The 27283-nt window shown below is 55.1% G+C and overlaps 1 protein-coding gene across 1 annotated transcript in view; it reads left to right on the forward strand.

Annotated features, from left to right (window-relative positions):
- The first annotated feature begins 9510 nt into the window (after nucleotides 1-9510).
- LOC116640116 (translation initiation factor IF-2-like) overlaps nucleotides 9511-27283 on the forward strand; it is a 39381-nt gene continuing 21608 nt past the window's right edge. Inside the window, exon 1 of the mRNA XM_032416921.1 lies at nucleotides 9511-10209. Within this exon, the coding sequence (XP_032272812.1) occupies nucleotides 9511-10209 (699 nt within the window). The remainder of the gene's footprint in view (nucleotides 10210-27283) is intronic.

The raw sequence follows: 27283 nt of genomic DNA on the forward strand, positions 1-27283 counted from the left end.
TAAAGAACCAAGTTTCCTCTTTCTTTATCCCCTTCCTCCTTGTTGGTCCCCCACCACCGCAGCACCCACCTGTCCTTTCTCTGTTCTCAGGAGCAATAAGTTCATCTGAACAGCATATGTGTGCCCCTGCAGAATACCGATGTCTAGGCCCGGGCCCCTGGCCAACCCTCCCGGACAGAATTGCCACAGCGAGCCCCTCTGCAGGCAGCCAGGCATCAGTGCTCCGTGCTGATGTGAGACTTGGAGATTTTCCTGGTCACCTGCTTGGCCTTTTGTATCAAAATGACTGGCATGGGCCTGCTAGGTTCACAGAGGGCAGAAAGCAGGGGGAAGGCTCAGGTGGGGCTCCGAGCCACCCTGGCTGCATGGCGGGGGAGACCCTGCTGTCAGGATGCTGCCCCCCTCCGCCCCCCTCCCCCGGCAGAAAGGGTGGTGGACAGAGAGCATCACAACCCCTGAGCTCAGGTGAGGCTGCTTTGTTACAAGAACTCTGGCAGGCCCAGCGGCAAACCTTGTGTCTGTGATTTTACACCGGAGGTAGACTCATCCCAGCCCAGATTTGAGGGGGAGATCAGGATGCACCTGGCTGGGAAGGGTGGACGCCTCAGATGACCGAATCTGGCTGCAGGGGTGGGGGATCGCCAAAGCTGGCCAGCTTAAGGCAGTTCTGGGACCCAGATTTCAATGGGGCTCTGTTTTTCCTGGGAACTGTTCTTACCTATAAAATAAGCCTATGTGTGTATGAGTAGGAAGAGGTGGGTGGTGATGTTTAAGAAAAAAGAAAGAAAGCCAAAATAACAAAGTGGCAGGTGTGCCTTAGGGTCCCAGGTCTGTGTGCTATCAGGCCAAGTCACTGTTCCACCCGCTTGGGCCTCAGGTTCCCTGACCTATAGGGAGGTATGATAATTTTTGTTTTGTCTTCCTCTTGGGTTGCGAGGATCCCGTGAGACAGAGACAGGAGAGAACACTGTGTAAATTATGAAGCGTTTGCTGTACACACTCGAGGTGCTATCCTTATTAGCGTAGGAAAACCCCTGTACTATAAGGCTGCTCTTTCACGATTGAAATTCCTAGCAACTCCTGTGGTGCCTGGCCCGGACTTCAGGCTCCGGCTGTTTCTGTTGACCTGAACGGTATCGAAACCCTCTGCATTAGCCATAAGAAGGACGTGTGGGCCAAGCATGGTGAGAAATTGAGCAAGATAAAGAACGTCCTCGTCCCCTCAAGGCCTCTGGACAGGACACCAAGATGGCCCCCAATTTGGGGGATTGGATTTGACAGTCTAGAGACCCTCCTCCTTCTGACCCGGGCGCCCGAGAGCCATGAGTGTTGATCCCAAAGTCCAAGCCCAGACTCCGTCTGCAGCCGTGCCCAGCCTGGCTAGGGTGAGGGTCTGCGGGGCCTAAACCCCAGCCCAGCCCACAAAACGTGACCTTCTCTCAGAGGAATCCGCCCCCCGTGGCTCCCAGAGCTGCCGGTGCAGAGAGCACACCAGCCCCTTGCCTCACTCCCCAACACTGGCCTTGCCGCTTTTGTCCGAATGACAAAGAATGAGGTCAACTTGCTTTGCCATCCACAAATCACAATTTATTCCAGGCAAAGACTTTTCTGTATCTGAGATCGGTCCTTGTTATCTACAGGAGGTTATGTTTTCACTGGCTTTGGGTTTTTGCACATGTGTAATGAAAAAGGAAGTGGCCCAAAGTGAATGCGGGGACGGCCGGCCCGTTGCCTGGTTTAGGGGCTCTTCAGCAGGACCTCGAATCAGCTCCAAGCTGTAAGGTGGCAAAACTTGTATTCCTATATACACGTATACGCACGCATGTGCACACACACACACACACACACACAGGCAAGTGCATGCACATGCGCGCGCGCACACGTATCCCAGGATATCCTCGTGTTGTTAACATTTAATGTTCTAATTTTAAATTTTGAGGCACCAACTGGCTGTCTTAAGAGGCTCATTCAGCCTGTCTGCCTTGGAGCTATTTTATTTACAAGTCTTCGCGTGGCGTCAAAGGGCTCTGTGTTTCTTGCAGACCATGTTCGGGTGGTTGAGTGTTTTGGTTTTTGGCCACAGCTGGTTAGTTTTTCCGAATCTGTAGATCCAGGTGTGCGTTGAGAAGTTTTTTTCTTCCCAGCGAGAGAAGTTTCCCAGTGGGGGAAGTTTCCCAGTGAGCCTTGGAGCCCTCCTGGAAGTTTAAACGTTCTACGTGTGAGAGACTGTCAATTTCGGGTTGTCAGCGTGCGGGAAGGTGGCGGCAGTCACTCCTCCCAGACAAGAAGATGCAAAAGGGGCCACCTTGGATCGCATAGTAAATTTAGAATACAGAGTTGAAAAACTGGTTAATGGAAAGATATTAGCAAAGGCACGAGCCCTGGGAGCCTTGTGGAGAACCAAGCCTGTGCACATCTCTCCTTATTTTGAAATAGATTCTTAAAATACAGGTTCCTCGTGTAAAAATTATGTCGACTCATATTTTCAAGATCCATGCCACCCCTTACCTGATTGCTTACATTACCAGTTTCTTTTGGTTAAGAGAAATGAACTTCGTGTCCTTTTAATATTAGGAATTACACCAAAAGTTGCTCTATAAATAGCAAGAAACAAAACAGAACAAAAGCATCGGCTTTCTTTTTGAGTATTTTTTCTTTGCAGCCATTAAATATTATCTTGTCCTGCAGTGATAAATTTAGCTAAAACATTTCTTGACTTTTTGTAGAAAGGGCATATGTGAAAAATTCAGCTTTAACCTTGTCTTTGTGTTAACCAGACCTAAAAGCTATGATATTTAGACACATTCAGGAAAATGAAACTGTCGTTATATATAAAGCAAATTACTTGCCTGTGTTGTGTGAAATCATATCAGATTTTAAGAAAATAAAATGGGAGTCTTTCAGTAAGACCACTGTGGTCAAATTTGAAACAACTTGAAATTGTCCTCTCAAAAATCCCTCATTCTGCATGTGATCACTGTGCAGGCAGCTTGGGTTCTTCGCAATCATTTTAAAGAACGGATCTGTGAAATCTTGATTTTAAAACACGTTCCTGCTGTCCTTTGCAATTTAACAATGAGTCTTTTGAGTTCGAAATCAGGATTTATTTCCTTTCTTTTCTTCTTCTTTATTCTAAGGGCTTATAATTTACCTAGCTCACTGAGGAACTGTATGGCTAAGAAATGATACTAAAGTTCTTTCATCGGGGGGAAAGAAAAAAATTGAACTGACTTTCAGCAGTATTTTAAAAAAATTAAAAATAAACGTGACAGTTTTTAAAGTTTAAAATTGCTTTAAATCTTTAATAGCTAAAGTCTGCTTAGATGTGATTCAAAAAGACTATGTAGTTATTGAAATAATGACTATTTCAGGCTCCATATGAAGGATCGATAAGATGCAAAAATATTTCAAATAAATCAAGGCTTTTCAACTGAAACGAAGGCATTCCTTGGATATCTGGGGAGAGAAATTCTATTCAGATTTTCTGATGGTTTTTCATTTTCATGGAAACAGATAATTCTGTCTACTGGAAACTGTTAAATTCCAAATTCCAATCTGTCTTTAATTGCTAATACAAATTTGCTATACGTGGCACGCTAAATTCTTTAGGAAAGTGTCAATTTCCCAATTGGTGATGATTCCATTTTAGAGATTGCAGAATTGAACAACTGAAATAAATTCAGTGCCCACTTCTCTTTGAGAGTTAATTTTGATTTTTAAAAACTTTAGTTTGTTCTATGCTTTTTCTCTCTCATTCCTTATATAATGCTGAGGACCTCACTTTGGTATTTGGTGTATACATGTATCACCAGGGGTATTGGCCTGTCATCCTTAATTCATTTTTTCTGATTTGTGTTGTTACTACTTGGGAATGAAAAAGATTCGTTGTGATTCTTCATCTGTAAGGGGAAATTTTTGATACCAGCATGTATGTATTATATACAGTATATTCACATATATATATATATGAATATGTGATCGAACACATATTTATTGCAGGCTTCTGGTTGTTTTATGCTCTCCTTTTATTTGAAAAAAAAAAAACCTCTTGAGTGCTTTCAGCGTTGTTAGACTTTTTTTTTTTAATATACATACACAGGTAACGCATCATGAAAGGTGAATGTGTGGACTTCTAAAGTGTGGTGAATATTGCAAAACAACTGCTCATATGTTTCTAAACAGACATGTGAATACATAGGTAGGGAGTTACTACCCATCAGTCAGGAGAGAGCATGGGGCATGCTATTGATCGTCGGGGCAGACACACTAAGTCTGTTCCATATATATGTGGGTATTTATATATATATATATTATATGTATATAATATATATATATATATATATATATTAGGAAAGAAGATACAGAAATGGTCTGCCAGCATGCTGGGGTTTTTTTGGGGGGGGGTGGCTGCTAGTATAGAGTTCTGCCCTCTGTTTTCTTTCTCAAACATGCTTATCCTATAGCTAGAGTTTTATTTCGGTTGCTAGTGAACTAACGCCAAGGTTGACATGAAATGGGGTGAACGAAAGCAAAAGATTTTGAAAATGCTTCATTATGTTTGCAAGGAAGGAATCCTTTCTGTGCTTGCTCACATTTCCTTACCCAGCCCGAGACCCTCACTCAATGATCTTTCCCTTGGTTTACCTGTAGGTACACTAGCAGGCTTCTTTCCCCTCGCCCCTTCCTCAACTATCTTCGTAAGAAAAAAAAAAATGCTTACCCAAGGTAAATTGATGCCAATGGGTTTGTGCGCAAATCAGAGCGTACAAATAAAGCCTGCGTAGAGATGTGTACCCATTATTACGAAATAGGCAGATAGAAATGGAATCCCAAACTGGCAGACTACTTTGAGACAAAAGCAACAACGACAAAAAAAAAAAAAAAGAAAGAAAAGAAAAAAGAGAAAGAAAAAAGACAGAAAGAAAAAGAAAAGAAAAAAAAATCATAAGCCTGGTTTGCCCTTTACAGGCAGGACCCAGAGCCTTGCAGTAGCCCCCCGAAAGGGCACATTGTCTGGGATGACTGAAGAAGGGGCATCTTACCCAGGAGCCGCCACGCTCTGACAATCTCAAGCTTATTGGGCCAGCTTTGAAAACATCATTATTCTTGAGTGTGCAAGTTCAATGTTCAAAACCCAAGTGAAAATGTAAGTTTTCACTCACACGCATCCCGCTTGCTTTAATTAGATTAAATCATCTGTTTACTAAGTCCTTGGAATGCCTTGGATACTGACTTTTTTTAACTATTGAAAGTCACTGTGTTGAGAAAAGAGAGAGTAAACTGGAGTGCCCACGGCCTTCCTAAGCTATTCTGAGGCCGGAGGCTGAGTCGGGGACACAGGGGCTCAGGGGCAGAGCAGGAAGTCACCAGCTGCATTCCCATCTAGCAGAATCCTTGATAATTTTCTTTAAATAGGCTGATCTGGGGAGAAATCAGGAAAAAGTAACTGTATAAGTCTGATACTATAAACATCCTGGTATATCGAGAGCCTTCCTAGGACTTATTTTTTCGAGCATCTGACCTTAGGCTTGGTGTGGCCCACAGGCACAGACCACGTTCTTCTTCAAGGAAAACTGTGTGCATCGTTAGCACTCACCAACAAAGTAAATCTTCTAGGTTTCTTTTTTGATAATATGAGCATACTTTTTAATATTAATTACTTTGAAGAATGTAATTTTATAGCAAGTTGGAAAAAGACTTTAAAAAACCAACCTGAATAATGTCCAATGGAATTACCTGAGTGCTATTCTTTTCCTTGAATAAAGCAGAATTTGATTTCTGAATTTGCAACCAAATTATATGTAAATCCTTGCCAAGTATAGAGGGGATAAAAAAAAAAAAGTGTGCGTTCTCAAGTATTGTTCTGACTCATCCAATTTCTTGTTTTACCAAATAAAAATTGAGAGGAGGAAAATGGCATTAAATTAACTTATTACTGTGTGTGAGAGCAAGAAAAAAATCAGCTAATAAAAAGGTTAGCAAGTTGGTATGATTATACAATGATTTCAGGTGAAAATTACAAAGCTAATATGCTAGCATTTGCTCATCGCCTTCAGTAATGATACAGTTGTCAAATTTGTATTTGTGCCAAAGGAACAAAAGTTGTAAGTGGCGTAATGTAAGATCATCTCTTTTTCTTTGTGGCTTTTTAAATTCAATGTTTTAATCCACCAATTTAATCACAAAACATATATCACATTAGTTATAATATTTATACTGCTTAGGGAAGTGATTATAAATAGATTAGAGCGTAGTTGTCGGATGCAGTGTGCGTGTGTGTGTATGTGAACGTTATCACAAAGGTATGCACATCTCCAGCGTTTACACTTGGGAACGGTTTTGTGTGAAAATAGTAACCATATATTTATTTTCAAAATCCCTGTTCGATCATTAACCGAGCTTGGTCATTATTTTGGAAAAACAAGATTTGGTATTAAAAGGGCCCGAGACATAGTGTGTTTAGGTGTCTGCATTCAGCCAGTCTCTAAAAACATTTTGTTGTTCTGGAGTCCCCAAAGTTGCTAAGTCACAGAATGTCTAATGTGTTTTTTAAAGCAGTTGAACCATACAGTAGAGATGGGGGGACAAGAGGGGTGGTGTGTAATAGCAGTTGGTGCTTGGGTTCTTCCTCGGTGTGGCCAGAGCAAGAAGGAGGTGATAGAGGGCTCTGGGCGGCATTTTGGGACTGCCCTGCACATACTCAGCTTGTAGGAACCTGTTCTCTTACCCCACAGCCCAGGTCAGGGCCGCGAATTGTGATAGGGAAGAAAATTATCAAGGATTCTGCTAGACAGGAGAGACTGTCCTTCTGCCGTGTTGCTATAACGTGGGCAACAGCGTTCCCCCGACTCAAGCCGCTACAAGGGCGTCCTTTTCTGAGGAAGTAGGAACCCAGAATTCCTGGGCTTCCAGCTCCGGACCCCACAGCCCTTGAGTCTGGGAGGGCCACCCTGGACCTCCCTCGGGGAAAGAGTGAAACCCACCCCATTGTGAAGCCACCCCTGCTTGGGCTATCTCTGTTCCGCCTGTTGTCAGCAGCTGTGAAAAGTGAAAGTTGGTCACAAAATCGTTTCGGTGAAAAGATTAACTGGAAAACATTTCTCCTCCATTTTATAAAACGCCCATTTTCTCAGAGGAGTAAGAAAAGCTGTCCCTAGAAAGAGGCCATAGTCAGAGGCTAACACCCAGGAGAACCATTTCGGAAGATGCCTTGATGTGTCCTGGACCTTTCCCCTCCCCACAAAACCATGTTTGTCATGGGGGTCGTCCGGCCACAATTCAAGGCCAAGGTCATAGGGGTCTAGAGAACTTCCAAACTGGGTCGGTGGGGCAGCCCAGGCCCTGGCAGGGCTGCTCCAGCTGCCCCAGCCCAGCCCTGCCTCAGGCAGCCAGTTCCCCCCTTCTGGGCAGTCCAATCCAATATGGAATGGAGTTTCCTGGGAAGCAGGGCACACGAGGAACTTTTGAATGTACCAATGGCATAAAAAGTATATATATTTTTATGACAACGAGCAAGTTTCAATTGGTTGACAGAAATGGCGAGATGTGACGTCAAGGGACACTGGTTAGAATGCCAAGGCCGGCTGGGGGGGGGGGGGGGGGAGACAGGCACAGAGAGACATTGGGATGGGGCCCAGGAGGCCTTGTTCCACTTGGGCCCCCGTCGCGGGCGTCCGGGGACAGCCAGGTCCATCTGGCTCTCAGAGAGGTTCATGCCCGGACAGGGAGAGGGGGTCCGAGCATAGTGACCGGTGTCGTCCCCGAGCGCCAGAGGCCCAGGCCGGCCTCTCTGCGGGGAAACCACTTGGGCGCCCCTGCGGAGCCGGCAGGAAAAGCTGCTGCGGCCTCCTTAGCATTATAACCAGCGTCGGGACCCTGGAGCCCAGCCTGTCGCGACCCCCGGGGCGGGGGCGGGGGGCGCGGGAAGGAACCGCGCGGCCACGGGGTCTTGCAGGGTAGTCAGCTCCGAGAGAGCCAAGCTGCGGCCTAGAACTTCTCCCCGCAGCTCCTACGCCCTGGGCCAGGGGAGCAGGAAGTTGTTTCTGCGGGGAAGGAAGAGAGCGAGCTCCGAGCTGGGCAGCGGCCCTGGGCACGGTGCCCCCGCCATCCCACGCCTTCCCGGCACCCTGAGGGCACCTCCCCTCCGCCAGGCACCTTGCGCACCCCCTCCATCTCTGGGCTCAGTGCGCTGCCCCTCTCCACTTCACCAGATCCCGTGCACCCCGCCCCCCACCACACCTGGCACCGCGCCCTTCCCTCCGCCGGACGAGCGCTGTCCGCGAAGCCGCCGCGGGGTCGCCCTGGCGCGCACCCTGCCCTGAGGGAAGCCCGCCGCCGCCGTCGACCCCGAGCCCTGTCCCAGGACCTCGTCTAGAGCTCCGGGGCACACGCTGGCCCCTGCAGTGCCGAGCCGGCGACCCTAGCCGCTGTCCGCGGCGCGCACGCTTCTGCGCGCAGGCCGGAGACCGTCGGTCCGCCCGGGGTCCCCCGAGCCGGGCCCGAGCCTGCGCGCGCGCCCCGCTGCCCGCAATCATGGCAGCCGGCGCCTCGGAACGCAGCCGCCGAGCGCGCTCCGGCAGCCGCCTCGGTGCCAGGGCGGCCGGGCGAGCAGGGGCCAGGGCTCGCGCCTGCCCGCCCCCGTAGCCGCGCCGCCCCAGGGCGCGAAGCTGGAGGCGGATGGGGTCCTCGCGGCGCGGTGCCCCCTGACCGCGCCAGTAGGCGGGCGGGGCCGCGGGCCGGGGGCGCGCGGCGGGGAGCGCCGGGGGTGGCGTGCCCGCGGGGGCGCGCACGCGGGGCTGCGGGGCGAGGCGCGGGGTTCGGGCGGCGAATCCGCTGCTCGCGCCGCCCGCCCCGCCCGCGCGCGCCGGCCCCGGGAGGAGGGTGCGCGGCGGAGGGGGTGGGGGGAGTCGGGGAGGGGCCGCGGCCCGTCCTCGCCCGCAGCGGGCACGGCCGGGGGGCCCTCGGAAGCTTCGTTGGTATTCCGGGCACAGCCGAAGCCTTGACCTCCCCCGCGGAACACAGGCGCCCGGGCGCGCGGGCACGGCCGCTGGCCCCGGGAGGTCTCTCCTGGCTGCGGGGCCCATAGGCGCCTTGCTTCCCCCCACCTCCCCGTCCCCTCCTCTCCGGGTCCCCCGTACCCCCTCCCCCGCCCCGATCCGGCGGCGAAGGGGTGGGCAGGGAAACGCGCTCTCTGGGACAGGTGCCAACTCCGAGACAAAAGACATAAAATAGGCGGCAACGTGGGAAGCGCGGCCGGCGCGCTCGGGCGGGGACGGAGGCGCCGCGGGGGCCACATCCTCGGTGCCGACCGGGGAAAGTTTGGGAAGTCGCCGCCGCGGCTTCGCAGCGGCGGGGGACGCGCGGGCCGGGCCGCCCTCCGCGCCGCGCTCGCCCTCTCCGCGCCGCTGCTGAATAATTCATGGCGCGGCCGCCGGCCATTAGCATGCACCGGGCGCGCGGCGCGTCTGTGCCAAGCCGCCGCCGCCGCATTCGGCGCCCGGGCCGCGCCAGATGAGCGGCCGCGCGGCAGCCGGGCCCGCGCTGTCCCCGCGCCCACCCGCCCGGCGGCGCCCATTGTGCCGGGCCCGCGCCGCCGGGCCGCCCCGGGGCCGCCCCGAGCCCGCCCGCAGCCCTCAGCGCGCCCGACGGCCCGGCTCTGCAAGTTGGGGCCCGCGCCTCCCGCCCGCCCGGGAAGCACGTGAACTTGGAGAAAGTCGCGGAGTGCGGCGGCCCGGACCTCCGCGGCAGGGCGTGGGCGCCCCCGGCCCGGCGCGCTTTCGTTTTCGTCCCGGACAAAGGTCCCTCGAGGCGCTAGTCGCGGACGCGGAGGCCGGCTTCTGCCGGCCGCTCCTCGGAGAGGTCCGGTGGTTCCATACCGGCAAGCTGGAGTCCGGAGAGGAGCCGCGGCGCGCTGCGGGACCTGGGCAGTGGGGCCTGGCGGTGCGCCTCGGCCGGCTGTCTCTCCGTCCCGGGGCCGTCCGGCCCTGCGAAGAGTTGCGGGAGATGGCCCCGCGCTGCGACTCTGCGGTTTACACGCGTGAAGGAGGGAAGCGTTCGGGACCCAGGACTCAGACCCACGGCCCGGGGCCTGTGGCGTGTGGGCACGATCGCGCAGCGCTGGCTGCGTCCAGGCGCGTTCCTCCGCCAAGGGCAGGGCAGTCGACCTGCGCGTCCCGGGTCACGATCGGGTTCGGGCGACTCTTGAGGATGGTAAGTGCATTTCTCACTTTCGCTACGTAGTGAGTATTTAAATATTAATGAAGAGATTTCTAAGAAGAGCCTGTAGGGCAGGCCGGCCTTCCACAGACCCGGGAGGGAGGTTGCTCTTGAACCTGAAGCTCGTCCAGCTTGGCCAGAACTCCACGGCCGTCATTAAAATTCAGGAACTTGTGATTTGTGAAGTACAGTTTCTGATCTCAGGTGTGTGGACCATTTGCCAGAGAGAATCTTGTTGGACACATAAAATAGCATTAGCAGGTATCTTCAGCAGAATAGGAAAAAAAAGAGAAAGCATCTGTTTTTAGGTGTAATGTGTTGGGAAGGGTTATCTGGAAGCTACAATCCCTTTTTGAAAAATTGACATCTTTCATTCCCTTCTACTAAACCAACCAAAGCGCCTCTTCTTCTTTTTTTTTTTCCTGCTGGTCAAGCATTTATGGAGAGCCGACTTAGGGGGCCCGCAGTCAAGCATTGGCGGCCACCGGGCCGGTTGAGTGAAAGGCCCTTGTGTGGGGCTCTTGTTTATGGTGGCATAAAACGAAAAACAACTCATAACTTTTCGTAATAAATCCCCCTTTATAGGTGGCTCACACACAGGCCCAGCCGGCGGCCCTGGGGAGTTTGTGGGGAGCAAGAAATGGGTGAAGGAATGCGTGTTTGCCGTAATTACAGGGTTGTAAGGTAACGCTGAAATTAATTTCTTCAAAGTTGGGTTTCAGAAGCCAGGGCGGTCTCTGCAGGCCAGCACTGTCTTCGTTTTATTTTAGTTCGTTGGTTCTAGCCATTTGGGATTTTAAAATGCATGTTTGTACTCGCGGGTACCTATCCTGTTAAAGTGAAACCCGTCCTGGGGGTGGGGGGGGCGGGATTAAGGCCGCTTTTTAATACCATCCTATCACAGGTGCGATTTCCCCTCTGCTCTCCCCATCTTACTGATGTGGTTTGGCGAACCTTCATGGGTGCTTTGACCACAAAATAATGGGCAGGGGGGGCCCTGTTTCCCTAACGCCCCAGAGTTGTGAGCTGGCACCTGAAGGCCATGTTTCCGGGAACGTGGACAGAGGCCCGAGTAGCCCAGGCCTGCCTGACAACAGCCTCGCCCCAGGCTGCCTGGTTCCCTAGAGCCCAGGGAAGAACCCAGAGGAAAGAGGAGACCATTTCACTGAGATCTGGCCAACCCCCGGGCACAGAGGCTGAAAGTTTGCTTAGGTGCTGGGGACCGGACCCGGGGCCGTCTCTTCTGCTAAGCCGCTATGCTCCCCACCTCCCATACCACATCCTCACCTCCCACGTTTTGAATTTTTATTTATGACTCTATCAGAGGCAGTTAGCAGACGTGAAACCCGGGTGGGACATTCAAGAGCGATCTCAGGAACGGGGTTGCTGCTGCCGAAGGCCTGCTTCTCCAGCCGGGAGCTGTTGCTTGGCATTGGCAGTGACCGGGTTCGTAATCAGGAAAAGCTCAAGTTCCAGCCGACCCTCGCCTGCAAAATGCGGGAGATGCTCTCTCCGGGTCCACAGATGACCTGTGACATATCTCGTGATGGGCAGGAAGGTGTGGCATTCTGCTGACCCCCAAACAAGGGGTATCCGTCGCTGCTTCTTCACGGGCCTATGGGAGCAGGGAAAGGCCTGAGCATCCAAGGAAGCACCCCCAGGGCCACTTAGTGGGGGCTGGCTATTTGCCAAAGCTCCAGAGGCCCATCTCCCCGGCCCCAGTGTGCCCCTGGCACACGGAGGGTGATGGGGTTGAGAGTCTCTAGTAAACAGTGCTCCCCCCACCCCACCCTCCCAGACGGAGGCACGGCCTCGGCACCAACGCCGTCCGGTCTTGCCTTTGTCCTTGCTCCGTGGAGCCAGCCCAGTTCCAGTGGAGACTTGGGCCCCCCCCGGGGGGGGGGGCTTCTTACCATGTTGGGATATCCCATCCAGGCAAAATTTAGTTTTGAGGATATCCACACCAAAGTCGAGGTTCTGAAAATGAACTAGCGCCTGCCTGCTTTTTGTCACTTCTGGATTGAATAGAATGTGCTAAGCAGGGGGACAGGGTCTCATGGACTGAGGTGGGCTAGTGGGAGGATGGCCCTGGTATTTCTGCTTTTGTTTTAAACCAGGGCCGGCCCCCAGGTCTTTCCCTGCGTGCGCTTGGGGCTGAGTCATGCCCAGCCTTTGGCCGCTTGAAGCCCCAGATCCTGGGTGAGGGGTGTCCAGGGTGCTGGTGGGGTCCGGCTGCTTGGCACAGGCAGTTTATGGTGATGAGGCCGCCACTGGGGCCCGGGTGCACATACCACCTGAGCAGGTGCAGATGGCATTGTGCTTGGCTCCACGGGCACAGCGGGGAGTTTTGTGGCAGGGTTACTTTTTGGGTCTGTGTGGTTTGCACCTGATGGGACAGTCTGCGAACCGGTCTCGCCTGCTCCCGTCCTCAGGAGGGTGCTGGGGCCTGTTTTGCCCCCGTGTGGCTGAGGCCTGACGGGAAGGCAGCCCCTGGGGCTGAGGGAGGGGCCCGAGGGCTTTGGCCACCCTGACAGGCCCTCGGCCTGAGCAAGTGCTCCCTGGTGTCCAGGGAAACCAACGTGTGCTCCTAGTGAGGGACAGTGTCCGGGAAGGGAGGGAGGCCCTTGCAGGCCAGCCAGGAAAACATCTCACAACCATCGTGCTTGGTTTTCCTTGGGCTTAGAGGGTGTGCTTGCATGTTTGGATGTTTGGGGAGAAGGGAGAATACTCTTGCAGGAACCCCACCAACGGGGGGCGGGGGGTGTCCTGGCTCCCGTCGGGCAGCTCCCATCTGGCCCCTGCCCCTGGCTCACTGTGTGACCCTGGACAAGGCACCTTAGCGCCCCGGGCCTGTACCCTGAGCCCTAGCACAGGAATAATGACAGCAACGTCAGAGGGGCGTTTGGAGGGTCCAGACAGCGCTCTCCCCACAAAGCACGGTTCCTGGCACGTGGCAGGGACGCCATAAAGCGTGCTGGTGTTGTAAATGGTAATCGCCATGTTTACCGCTGGTGATGATTATATTTTTGAGTTTCTAAGAAACAGAGAGTTCAGTTTTGGTTTCACCCGAAAGGACACCTACGAGTTTACCCCCTCCCATCCTCCCCCTCGCAGGTGGTGGTGCAAGGTGAACTTTGATGTTTTCTCTCAGGTGGAATGCCAGGAAGCTTGCAGAGCCGGGCTTCCCTTGTCACGGGGACTTGGCTCGGAGGCACTGGGGACACTAGATGGGAGCAGGGCCCCGTGAGGTCCTGGGACGTGTTCACCGAGGAAGGAGTGGAGCCTCCCCCCAGAATGGCACTTGCGGAGCTCACTTGGGTGCTGACCCCGGGGTCTGACCTGTGCCTCTCACCTCTTCAGGGTCCAGGGGAAGCATGAGGGCAGGCCATCACCACTCGGGGGTCCAGAGTGGCCACACCAGCTGCCAGTATTGGAGCTGACAACGTGGGGGGCGATTTGGTGGGAGGGTTTCACCACTGATGAGCTAATTGCTCTTTGGCCGCATACAAGCATACGTTTCCCAGAACGCTTCGTTGAGGCTTTTCTCTCTTAGCTGATGGTTCAGGAAGACCCAGCAAGATGGCCCTTTCTCAAAACAAGTTGTCGGAACGAGAAAGGAGCCTGGGCATCGGTTGCGCTTGCTGATGTTACGGAGCAGAGGAGGGGAAAAACGCAACAACTGTCTCCAAGCAAAGACAATGGATCTTTTATATGAAATACTTATTTTCAGGGCTGACCAGTGTCCCGTTGGCTGGGATGGCGGAGCTCGAGTTTCTGGGTGTCACGGGCCCTGAGAACCCAGTCAGGGACGGAGATTTATAAAAAGGGAAAAAAGAAAGTCCCCTGACCCATGGTTCTTGGAAATTCAGTGAGAACGTCTGGCTTTCTTTGTTGAGTGGAGGCTAAACTTTCTCAAGTTTAATTTTTTCCTTCTGTGATCTCTTTCGCAAGGCTGCGGGGGCGCCTTCGCAAGCACCAGAAAGGTAGCCAGGTTTCCAGGTTTCGGATGGTGAGCTGGATGGGCCCTGCCATGGGCCAGACCCGATGGGCCTTTGTCTGCTGGGGGGTTGGGGGGGCAGGTAATCCTGGAATGGAAGTGAAGAAAACCGGGACTCTTAAGAGGAAGGGTCCATCCTCCGAGGAGGAGGCCATCAAGAGCGATTTCGGACAAATTTGTGATTCTCTGGGGCCCTTTGCTCCTCCCAAAGCCCATTGTCCGATGCAGTTGGGAGCAGTGTGCAGGTTATCAGAGAGCCTGGCCTGCCGTGGTGAAGCCACACGCCGGCCCTCAAATACCCTTCCTGGCTGGAGGGGGTGTTTGTAACTCCTGACAAACTGGCCCAGAGTTAGCACTGGATGGATGTCTTCTGAATTACTAAAATGAACAGAATTTCACTCTGAGGCTTGTGCACCAGCCGTCTCCCTCTTCCCTGCTCTGCCGCGGTGGATAGCGTTCAGCCCCGTTCTCGCTAAACCCACAGCCTCCCGCAGCCAGGAAGGTGCCCTAAGAAGCAGGGCCCGGCTCCCAGGCTCACGTTAGGGACTCGGAGGAACTGATCCGGCTGGGGCCAGAACTGAGAACGTCTCCCTGGCGTTGGGGGGATGTGGGGAAGGCTGTGGCAGAGAATCGGCCTGGGATCCCTGCCAACTAAGGGGGTCCTCAGTCTGGACGCCCCTGCGAACCGGGTGAGGACCAGGGAGGGAGTGGCCCCAATGGGGGTGAGGGATGAGAGTCCCCTCCCCCCCAACCTTCCCCTTCACCCGTAAGTCTTTGTTGGCAAATGATAACATTTGGCTTTAAAAATGAGGTTTCGTTTTTTAAAACTGCTTTTACTTGGGATTTTTCGGTTTGGGGTGGGTTTTTTTTTTTTTTTTTTTGGATCCTGGAACTGCTTCGCTGTGGTCTCTCTGACCTGCCCCCCAGAAATGCCATCAAGAGAGCTCTCTTTTGGGGGTGACCGAAACAACGTCTGAGGCCACGGGTATAGATTTGGTAAAATCGAAGTGGAAAAGGCTGGATCGGTGTGTCATGAGGCAGAAAACCCTCTGACACGGGCTTTTATTCAGGCAGCTGGGGCAGCTCCACAAGTAAATGCCCTAGGGTCTCGCTGTGAGATTCTGGATGGCGGACTTGTTGGCGCCGGATTCCGGACGGGTCAGAAACCCGCGTGGCTGCAGTAATCCAGCCCTTGAGCCGCCGGCCGGGCCTGCTGCTCCATGGGTGGCTGAGAGGTTGGTTCTCTGAGCAGACATGTGAGCAGCCGAGGTAATGATTATTATTGTGGTTGGAAATGTGTGCATGGCATGTACGAAGTGAAACAGCCTTCTTCTTCTTCTTTTTTTTTTTTTTTTTTTTAGGGAGTGATAGAATTTTCCCTTAAGATTAAAAAAGGAATGTTGTCCCTGATCCCTTTGGCTTCTAAAGCTGGGGCTGGGTTTTTTTTCGGCGGTGAACCGCCCTTCCTTAATTCTGGCATCTCAGATGGCAGGAAGAGCGTTTAGCTGAAATATTTACCTGCTGATTTGAGGCTCTTAAATCTCGATTCGCCTTTCATGTGTTTAATGGCGATATTTACATCCAAATCAGCCTTTTATAATTACATTTTAAATTATAATAAAACGATGGTGCCGGGCTTCAGTCTTCCTGCTGCTGCGAGTTGCATTTGGGTGTACATCACGTCACCCAGACCTGCCTGGGCTCCGAGGAGGCGCCAGACATGCAGGTTCCGGCCTGCAGGGACACACATGTGTCCCGAGCATGTCGGGCTCTGTGCGTGTTAACCTGTGGAGCCCTCCCCGCCCGGCCAGGAGGAGAAGGGCTTGTCTCCGGGGATTCTGGCCCAGAGACACAGTGGCGATGCTGCCAAACCTCATGGCCCAGGGTTGCAACCGAGAAGGAACTGTTTCGGGCCAGGCTGTTCTGCCACCGGACTGATGTGTTGTGTCCTGAGCCCCACGCTGGGGTGGAGGCCATATCTCCCGGGCAGCTAGCTGGCCCAGCCGAGGCCACTTCTGGCTGTGGCGATATTGTGTGCGTGTGTGTTGGGGTAAGGGGCACCCACCACCTCTGCAGCCATAACCCAGGTTCTACCTCCTCTCCTCGGTCAGGGGCTGGCCCCCAGATGGCCACCTGGCTTTCAGTGGCTTTCCCCGTGGAGCGTGGGGGGGGACCCTCTCCTCCCTGGAGGCCAGGCTGTTGGCAGGTGTACCAAGCCGTTCCTGGAATGGAATTCCCGGCGTTCCTGGTCAGGCGCATGGCATCGGAATCCTACCTGCTTTGTCTCTGGCATCAGCTGGTGAGCTGGTCACGTGGCGGTGTGCGTGAGACCAGAGCCCGAGGACCAGAGGGCTCCTTCTGGGCTGCTTCCTTCTTGCTCGGTCGCCTTGCCATCTCCCACCCCCTCCTTTATGGGCATGACCGTATCTGAGCCTGAGCTCCCGTCCCCAGATGCTCAGGTGTCTAGACGGTCCCTTACCCCCAGTCCTTACCGACAGAAGGGCCCATTAGCCGGACGGCAGGCCCAGCCACGCTCAGTCCATGCTGTGCCCTCCACTCCAGCACAGAGCTGGCCCTGCCTGCCTGGGGAGCCCCTGTCTCACACTGACAGCCCTGTGGCTCACCGGGCACAGGGACAGCAAGTGCCTGGCCACATAAAGGGCCGAGGGAGGGACTTGGGCAGACAGTATGGCCGCACAGATGTGGCCCAGATGCCTTCAGCAAAAGACAGCCAAATCTGATAAATCTCCAAAGAAAAGCGCCACGATAAACCCTCAGGCCCGCTGACCGGGTCCGAGGGCTGGAGCCCGGGCACGTTCCACCTTGGCCAGGATTGGCCACAGAAGAGTCTGTGATGGTCTGAGAGGGTGTGGTGACATGCCTGGACTCTGGACTCCGATGCCCTCATGGCGGCCCGGCAGCTTTGCAGCTCCTCTGGGCAAGGTGACCTGCTCCTGAGGGCCAGCAGGGTGCCCGGCCTGGTGCTTAGCCCTCTGTGTGCATTTTTCATTCCATCCTCCAGCAGCCCTGAGTGGTAGGAGTCGTTAGCCCTGTTCCTTCTGTGGATGGGGAAACTGAGGCTCAGAGAGCTGCTGTGGCCCAGGGTCAGGTGGCCACTCGGACACAAGGCCGATGCCGAGCCCTGGCGGCACGGCCTCTCGGGGCATCTGTTGGAACGGGCTCGCTCCGAGGCCGGGGCCCAGGGAGCGGCCAGGGTGGGGGGCCCTGGGCCTCACCCCCCCGGGGAGCACGCCGGGTGCTGGCCGCCGCCGCCTGATCCTCCTCGGGCCCGGCACGGGAACAATGCGGCCTCTATGCCGGGAGCGGGCCCGGGCCGCCTGGACTCCAGAGCAACATGGCGCCCAGGGCCGCGCCGCCTGGCCACGGGGAGGGCTGGCGCCTGGGCCGGGCCGGCTCCCCCGTCCTCCTCGGGCCGGCCGCTGAGTGGCCAGTCGCGCCTGTTGCCTCCTCCCTCTCCCGCTCGGCCGCCCCCCCCCCCGCCGCCCCCGCCTGGTGGTGGGTTCGGGGGTCCGGCCCACCCGCCTCTGCCACGTCTGCCATCCTCCCGGCACCCAGGAGCATCTTTCAAAAATTCCCGGTGGGCGGGGCCGAGCCGCAGCGGCCGCCTCTGGCCCCCCCTCCCCGGGCAGCCAGTGCCAGATGAGAGCAGGAGACAAAAGTAGCATTTTCCTCGTCCTCCTGGGCTGGCAGCGGAGCCTCCCCCAGCACCACTTGGCTCCTGGCAGCCCTGCCTCCGGGTGCCGGGGTGGCCGAGGCCCAGGCCACGCCGGCCAGGACCCAGGGGACCGGTGGACGAGGGTGGCCAGAGAGCAGGACGCCTGAGGGCCCGTCGGACCGGGGCTGGCACCTGGGGACGGCCTGCTGGCCAGTGGGACCTGCCCTCCTCCTCCTGCCACTGTGCCCGGCCGGGCCAGGGGGCACCATTTTCACTTCCTTGCTTTGGAGAAAGCTCCTCATCCTCCTGCACCTTGGGTAAGTCACCTTCTTCCCTTCTCTTTTGCTGGAGACAAGCCGAGGGCTCTGCCATCTTGTGCTCGATGCCTGTTACGTTTCCTTCCCTCTAATTGGTTATCCGAAATTCAAAATTCTATTTCCGACCACCCCCCCCATCTTCAGTGAAGTAAGCCTTTCCAAAAACTGCAGGGAAAATGCAGAAGCCAAGCCCATTTATTTTTAAGATCCAAAGCTATAGGCTTTGGGAATCACAATAAAAATGAATGTTTGTTATTTCACAGTAGCTGTGTGTTCAATTATAATTTGAACGAATGTTTCGGGAGGTATTAATAGGCATGGCCTACTCGTTTCTGCTCAGTTGTGTTGGTTTGTCGTGGGGATCTCATCATCATCATCATTATTATTATTATTTTAATTTTTGGTGGTGCCAGGAGCGGCAGAGGGAAAAACACCAAAGCGCCCATGCTCCTCCCAGCAAACTCCTCAGCAGGCAGGGCTGGGCTGGCACACGGGAGGGTGGGTTCTGCGTTGAGAAACAGAGGCCCTTTTATTTTATCCGGCATCTTTAATGCTGCCATGTCCACAGTTTAGGGATCCAGTTCTTTTCTCCCTTTCGTTTTATTTTATTTCGGGTGTGGGGGGGGGGGTGGTGTCGGGAGAAAAAAAGAAGGCTCTTTTCGGCTTTCAGCTCAATATAGGGAAAATCTTTTTGGTGGTTTTGTGCTTTGTTTTTTAAACACTTATTTAAGCCCGGGGATTCCGCCTAACGGTGCCGTGTCCAGCTCGTAACTGCCCTGCCCACAGACGGTGCGTGGGGTCCACGTGGGCACGTCCACCAGACGGACCCTCTGGGGGCCTGAGTTGTCCAGGGCCGGCCTGTGCCGGATCCCGTCCTGGTTTCCCATCTGCAGAACTGTGGGCCGAGACGCTTGACCGTCCTGGGCCTGAACCGTGGCCAACGGGGGTGGGAGTCCCTCGAAGACCTTTGCATCCCCAGGCCGCGCTGCTGCTGCAGCCCAAAAGCTACCCTCCACGGTTGCCCGAGTTTCTGTGATGGTCCCTGACCCTTCAGAAGGGCTGAACCTTTTCATATAAAAGGTGGGCTTTGCAGAGTTCAGCTCCAACTTACCTCCGTCCCCTGGCAGGCTGACAAAAACGCCCACAGATGCGGCCTGGTTTTTCCCCATGTTGGAGGGTAGCTGGGGTCTTGATTTATGGAAAATGGAAAATCAGGCCCAGAAAGTTCTAAATTGCAACGGAGAGGAAAATTCCCACGTAAATACATCTTTGTTTTCCTGATTCGGAGGCGTTGGGCCCTGTTTGTGTGGGTCTGAGCAGCCGGCCTGGGCAGATACCACCAAACATAAAAGTGAGCTCAGCTCACACAAGGACTATCACGGCTGCTTTTGTTCTTAGATTAGACAGCAGTCGATACTGGGGGTTTGGGGCCGCAGAGACAGGCGTATATAGCAGAGGTAATTAAAACATTTTCATGATGGTGACAGCCACATTCTGCTGCCGCAAGCTGGAGGATCATTCTACCCAAATATTTAGCAAGCACCAAATAAAACACTGGTGACAAAAAAGAAGTAATAGGAAAAAAACAGTGCCATAAATTCTAAAGCAAAAGAGTCCAGAGTGTAGAGAGGTGGGTAGGGGGAAAGGAGTTTTTATTTAAAGAATTTATGCTTTTAATAGCTGCCCATGCCTCATCTCCAAAAATTTTATTTTTTGGTATAATTAGTGTAGGTAAATAGGCCTTTAATCCTAAATCCTGGAGTGATAGTCACATTCCCGGAGCACGACTTCCTCTTCTTTTTGGAGGTAAGGGCAAGTAGCATAAAATCAATTAATTTCCATAAATGAGCATTTTCATTCTAAATTAGTATTTTCCACCGAGATTATGTTCACCTAATGGGTGTAATGTCTATGGATAACACATTTCCAGCATACGCCTTATAGAGCTGGGATGGTTATATGTGACCAATTACCATGTTTGTTTTTTAACTTGGGCAATGACATTCTGCCTCCCCCAAAATCAGGAAAATGCCATGGAATCTTTTGTGTTCTGAATCAGGGAAAATATCCGCGTTCTCCATGGCACCCAATACTTCTCGGCAGGTTTTGTTTTTTTTTTTTTTAAAGAAAGTACCACGCATAGCAGTTTTCACATCATTGCTTCTATATAAATTCCACTATAGACTGAAATTATACATTCTCACAGCACAGATGGGCTGGTCTGTCATTACGACTGCTGGGTCCTTGTTGGAACACACAGCATATTTCAATTGTGGAGTCGACAATTTCGAAGAACTGAGGTCAAAATAAACAAGTTGCATTTGTGTATAAAAACAGTCCTATGATCCTCTCGTCCCCTGAACAATTTGGCAGAAGAACCACCATCACCTTCATTAGATTAGAATTTAAATGTTGGTCTTTGTCTTTGCCTTTTAAGGCTCCAAATGCCCTACGTTAAAGGACCTTAAATGTTTTAATTAATGACCAATTTTTATGTTGTTTGGCAGCATGAACAGCGTTAACGCTAGATTTAAATTCAAAATTACGGGGTTTGGGACTTAAGATTTTGAGATCTTCATTAAATCTCTAGCTGTTCTGTATAGGCTTACATGAAATTATTTTGAGATGTTTATGAAAAATAGGATGACAAATATTTTGCGTGGTTTAAAGGTACATTTAAATCCCTCCCTCTCCCCCCCCGCAAAAAAAAAAAAAAAAAATATGTATATATATATATATATATATATATATACACACATATATATATATCAACAGGTAAACCACAAAGAGTAGCTATAAACTTAAAAAAAAAAATTATCTCACCGAGATAACAAGGTGCAGAATTTATTGGCCGTCATCACACATGAGGACAGAGAAGTTTTACAAGCACAAATAATTTGCACATGATAACTGTTTATTTTGTGAATTTGTTCACGTTATGACGTAATCCGTTCCGAGGGTTCTTCCCCACCCCACCCCATGCGCGCCCCCCCCCCATTTTTAAGTGATTGCTTCTGCTTTTCCCCGAATTCTGGATCCCGGCTCTGCCCTTCCCAGCCTCTGAGGCCGCCTTCCCTTGCTGTGGCCCGGAGCTCACACCCGGGGCTTGTGGCTGAACCTGAACGAGGCAGGGATGCTTCCCTCTGCTGTCTCCTGCAGGCTCCCAAGTCTCCTTCCATTTGTTAATAGAGGTGCTTTGTTGTGGCTTGTTTATTTGAAGGCACGTACCTGTTGGTGGAGATGTTTGGGAATAACAGGAAGGGCGAAAAGTTGATGAAATTTGCCGGAGCTCCTGGGGAGCTGCTTTCTCTAGCGGTCCTGCTCTTGCATTTTTTTTTTTTTAACCACTTCCTCCTTTCCCATTTGGTCTTTCAGCCTATTGACCCTGGTCTTGGCATCAGACCTGTATTTACTAGCAGCCCCGAGAACATGGCGCTGGGCTGGGTGCTCTGAAAGAGTGGGCAAGGCGGAGCGGCCGCCGCCCTCAGAACCAGAGCCCGGCACCTTGCTCGGTCGGCAGAGCAGAGTGCAGAAGAGCGGGAGCTCCGGGACTGAGGCCGGGGTTCAGACTGAGTCGGTGTTAGTTCCTGGCCCTGTTGATCAAAGGCAACTCATTTCACCTCTCCGTGTCCCCGTTTGCTCATCTGTGAAATGGGCCCAGTAAGTGTCCCCGCCTCATAGTCACACATGGAACGCCCTTAGCACAGCGCTCAGTTCCCAGGGAGCACCCCATACCCGCTGTTAATCCTCGGTTGATTTCTGAGTCTCGGACGTGCCTGCCAGGCGGGGGTTAACACCGGCTCCATTCGGCCAGGGGAGGCACTGAGCCTGAAGCTGAGTCCCCAGATTCAACCAGCTGATGAAGATCAGGGATGGGATTCAGACCTGGGCCCGCCGTCCTCCAAAGCCCGCGTTCATCCTGCACGTCCACGCGGTGCTCAGGTGTGGACGGCGCACCCTTGCCCGTGCGTGAGCCCCGGGCCATGTGCAGACGCACACAGTGTGCTGTGCTCTGCCTGGTACGTCGGTGGTTTCCAGAGGTGGACGGGCGTTTGGAGGCACTGTGCCAGCTTGGGGCAGGTGCTCTTCATGGCTTCTCAGCGAGCCATGGAGCCCGTGGGCCACTCCGGGGCACACTTGCTGAGCACTCGGCTGCCCCAGTGTGATGGGTCGTCTTCCCCAGCCCAGGGCCAGCCAAAGCAGGCTGGACAGGGCACCCAGCCGCCAGGCCCCTGGGAGGTGAAGGAAGACCCTTTGGCCGGGCTGGCTACCCGCTGGGACCTGGCGAGGCATGGTGCGGTCTCCCCGGAGGGGCAGGCTGTTCCAGGCACCGGCCATTTGCAAACGCTGAGGAGTGGAAGTGAGCCTCTAGGCCTGGGAGAGGAAATGGCGGCACGGGCAGGCCCAGAACAGGATCCGGGAAGGCGGCCGAGGGAGGGGAGCGGCCGGAAAGCCCAGGGGTGGGCCGGTTGGTGCGCTGGCAGCCGTCCTTCGAGAAGCAGCCAGCGGGGCTAGTCTTCCTGGGCAGGTCCGTGTGCGTGCGTGCACCTGTGTGCGGGGCCCGGGCCCCTGGGCGGCCACTGAGCAGCTTTAGCGGCCCAGCTAGCTCATCAGTAACGTGCTGGGGACGGGGGATTTGATGAGGTCCTGTGAACGCCCAGCGCACCTTTGGACAAAAAAAGAGCTTTGATGAGAATCTTTACTATGGGCCTGGGTTCTGTATCTTTAAAGCATTTATAACAGCACGAGACTCGGGAAACGGTCTGACGTGGCAGATGGCAGCCTGTCTGGGAGGCCCCGGGTGGTTTGTGTGTCCCCTCATTGGGGCCTCTTAGGTAGAGACCGGAGGCCTGGACTCTCAGGAGCGCTGCCTGCCCATCCCAGCCTCAGTTTCCCTATCCATAAAGCAAGGGGATCAATACTACCCACAGGTTTCTCGTGGCCTCCCTGGTGATGAGGTCACTCCCCACTCATCCCCCTTAATGGGGAGCAGTTGTTGGTGGGCCCTGGGAAAGTGTCCCCAGCCTCGGGTCCCCAGGACTCTGGCTTCCGAGTTTCTTGAGGGACTAGGAGGGAGGTCTGAGAGGCCAGGCCCGCAGACCCACAGAAGGGTGGGGGCGGGGGGGCCGGGCTGCTCCAGCATGTGCTGGGGAACCTCTGGCCCAGTTTCCTGGGCGCCCGGCCCTGCCCCAGGATTCCTGCAGTGGGTGTGTCTGCACTTCCGGCCCAGGCGTGGGCGGCGGGGTCCTCGAGGCAAGCGGAGTTCCCCACCCGCCAGAGCCTCCTGGTTGCGCAGCTTCTTTTGGCTCGATGGGATGAGGTCTCCCACCTGAGCGTGGCATGCGGGGTCCAGGCGGGTGGCCCCCTCGCCTGCCGGCCGTGCCCGGGCCCAGGTGACACAGCGGTGGCGGCCTGCAGGAGCATCGCGGGGGCTGACCGCGGTAGAGAAGGTGCCCTCCGGCTCAAGCTTCGTGGTTACGATCACCCGAAGAGCACGTCGCCTGGTGCCAGGACCTGTGGAGGCTCTCAGCCCCGGATGGGTGGGCTCGAGGGTCTCGGGCCTCGGTCCTGGGTGCTCTAGCTCCAGAGGTGAGCCTCGCCCCCCCAAGATGCGGTCATGCTCAGATGGCCCGTGTGACCGTGCGGGTGCTGTTGGCGGCTCTGGGAAGCAGCTTCCAGGTGGGCACTCCCGGGCCAGCCTCAGCGGATGCCACCGCGGAGAGGTATGGCTGCCACCGCAAGCGTCCCACTGCCAGGGGACAAGTGAGCAAGACAGGCTCAGGCAGGACCAGTGAAGGGACCCAGAGAAGCAGAAACCCCTGCCTTGGCCCAGTGGAGAATTGGGGGCCACACTTGGCTCCCCCAAGGGAGGGTCAGCGCATGTCAGATGCTGCGCGCAGGACTCAGTTCCTTGCAGCTGGGGGGAGCAACCCTTTGTTGACCTACTAAGCGCCAGCCTCAGGGCCGGCTACTTTGATCCTGTTTATTGGTTTATTTTAAAGATTTTGTTTATTTATTTGAAAGACAGCACAAGCAGGGGGAGAGGCAGAGGGAGAGGGAGACGCAGACTCTCCGCCAAGCGGGGAGCCCGACGCGGGGCTCGGTCCCAGGACCCTGGGATCATGACCTGAGCGAAGGCAGATGCTTCACCGACTGAGCCACCCAGGCGCCCCCCTCCCTTTTTTTAACTGTCCATTTGAAAATGCAGTCGGCCCGTTCTGCTTCCTTCTGACATCCCATCGGAGCCAGCGTGGGCCGGCGCTGCCCGGGTGCTGGAACATGGTGCGGACAGGACGGCTGCAGGCCCTGCCTGTGTGGAAGGTGTTAGCAGTTTTCTGTGTGAGAAAACCAAGGCTCAAAGAGGCCAAGGAGCGTTCCCAGGGTCACACAGCGAGGGAGTAACAGAGGCTGCACCCAAACCAGTCTCTGACCACAGGACCTGCGCTCTCCCCACGCTGTCCCCACGCTCTGTGGAAACGGCCGGATACAAGACCCCTTTTTATTGTTTCCCTGTCATGGATGCTGACCTTGGTGGGCTCTTCCCAGACACGCAGTGCCAGGAAGGCCCTATCCTTTGCGCTGGAGTTCTGCCGCCCCCAGGGAGAGCCAGGATGGCCTCCATCCCTTCCCCCCAGGGGCCATGTCGTGCTGGTTCTGGGGCCCCAAGGACCCGTCTCTGGCTGGGTTGCCATGACCCCAGCATCTGGGGCCTGGCAGTTGGGCCCGCAAAGCCTCCAGTGCCCTGCTGGGGTGAGGGCTTCAGGCCTCTAGGGCTCAGGGTGCTGGCTGGAGCCAGACGGGTGCACAGTGTGGCCACGGGCCAGGGTGTCATCCCTGCTCTCGCTGTTCTTCTGGCCCACGGAAACACACAAGGCCCAGGTGATCTACAGAGTTTATCACTCAGGCACTGGGAATAACGGCCTTTGGGGGACACTGTAAAAACCTGGAACAGACAAGACCATTTTGCAGCCTTTGACGTTCTCAAATGGCCCTTTCTGCTCTGTGCCCAGTTGATACCCTTCCATTGTGCTAGGAGCCTGCAGCAGATGACGAGCTGGGGTTTTTTGCAGGCTCTTCTCGTGGGGGCTGGTTGTATCTGATGGGCCTGGACCCCTTTCTCGTGGAGATGCTCGTGCCTTGTGCTAAGGTGCACAAGGTGGATCGGCCAGGCGCCCGAGGTCGTCGGCCCCTGTGAGGTCTGCTCCGAGGCAAGGGTCTCAGCTGGAGGGGGGGTCCCTCAGCTTCGGGCAGGACAGCGGTGCTGGGGTGCCATGTAGAGGCCAGGGTAACTGCATGTGACAGCAGCTCTCTGCAGGTGAGCAGGGCCGTGTCATGTTCGAGAAACCGTGCCCTGTCCATCCATGGGGTTCCCTCTCTGGCGCTCGTGTCCCAGCGTTGCTCAGAGCTCATGTGATCCTCGAGGGCGCCTCTCAGAAGGGCTGGGGAGCCTGCTACGGGCGGGCCCTGGCTTGGGGTCCAGGAGGAGACGGACAGCACCATCCAGTGACTGGACCAGGCGGACCTTGTTGAGTACTGGGTCCTCTGCTAGAGGGCTAGAGCCGTGCCAGGCGGTCGTGTCTGTCCCCCACTCACAGGCCCGGGGACCTCACTTAGCGAACACAGGCGCCCTCTAGGAGGCCCGGCCCCAGGCCTGGTGGTGCTGGCTGGGGAGCAGAAAGTGAGCCAGGGGCACCAGTGCCCGCCCGAGGGATGCAGGAAGCCTCCCAGAGGCGGCGGACCCACAGCCCCGGGCTCGTTCTTACCTCCAGCCCGGGGCCTGCCACGTCTCCGGGCCCTGCTGCCAGGCGCAGCGCCGCCCCTCCCGCCGCCCCACGCCAGCCCTGCTCAGGCCACATCTGCTGCTGTAGCCCGCGCCAGAGCTCCACCTCCCGGGCTCCGTCCCCATGGAAACCGCTGGGGGGGGTTCCTGCTGCATTTGGCCCGCTGACTGGTTTCCATTAGAGCCAGCCTGCTTTCCTTGAGCTCTACCCCCGAAGTTCAAGGCTCCCCCCGCCCCGAGGTTCTTTTGCATGTACTGCGCACCAGCCTTCCAGGCCACGGGACCGGGAGCACCTGGGTGGAGCGAGGGCCCGAGGGGCCTGCGTTGCCCCGAGCCCAGGGGCCGGCCCAGGGCCGTGACTGCTCTTACCTTAACCCCACTGTGGGCTCAGACCCTGGCCTTTCTCGCCCAGAACCAGCAGCGGCTGAGGGGCCCCCACAGCTCCATTCCGGCTGGGCCATAGAATCACTGGGGGGGCTTTTGGTAAGCCCCTCCCTCTGTCTGGGCCTCAGTTTACCCATCTGCAGAATGAGAGGGAGGCACGGCTTCTCCAGGTGCTGCCGTGCCAAACAGGACAGGACCAAACAGAAAATGCAGCTGAGGCCAAGGCAAATCTCTCGGGCTCACAGTGCTGGGGTTTTTGTTTGTTTTCAAAGAGGGATTTTTTTTTTTTTTTTTTAAGGGAAGGAGTCCTGGAATTTGACCGGAGATGGCTGTCGGAGAGCCAGTTGGAGCCCGTGGGCCCAGGGCTTGGGAAGGCCCGGGCAGCTGTGCCCGCAGGCCCCACCTGGCATCTGTGGGGTGCCCAGCGCCCTGGCTGTGATTCGGTGAGCAGAGGCATGAAACGTGCCCGTGACAGGATCCAGAGGGCTCTGGAAAACTACCCAAGAGGCTTCCGGAGGTCAGAAATGTGGGCAGAAAATGAGATCCAGATTTAAAAAAACCCGGCTGGCTCATCCCCCTGGGAGGGAGGCCTGGGAGAGCCTTGCGGCTTGTTGACTTTGAAATGCTTGCCCAGGGCTGGTCTACAGCAGCGGCCCCTGGCCCCAGCCTGATGCCCTGGCCGAGGTGCTGCCCTCCCTCCACCTCTGAGGAGGTGGGAGTTTTACTGGAGATGACGGGGGACCCTTTGAGGGCTCGTGCGCGACCTGCCTTCTGCTGGGCCCTGCCATTGCCCTACGGGGGCCCTTTCCAGCTTACATGCAAGGAGCAGAACCTCGGGAGTGGCAGGCCTTCGGGCAGATTGCTTTCCTCCCTGGGCCTCAGTGTTCTCATCTGTGAAATGGGGAGAGTAACAC

Source organism: Phoca vitulina, unplaced genomic scaffold (genome assembly GCF_004348235.1).
Source record: "Phoca vitulina isolate PV1807 unplaced genomic scaffold, GSC_HSeal_1.0 scaffold19, whole genome shotgun sequence".
NCBI lineage: Eukaryota > Metazoa > Chordata > Mammalia > Carnivora > Phocidae > Phoca > Phoca vitulina.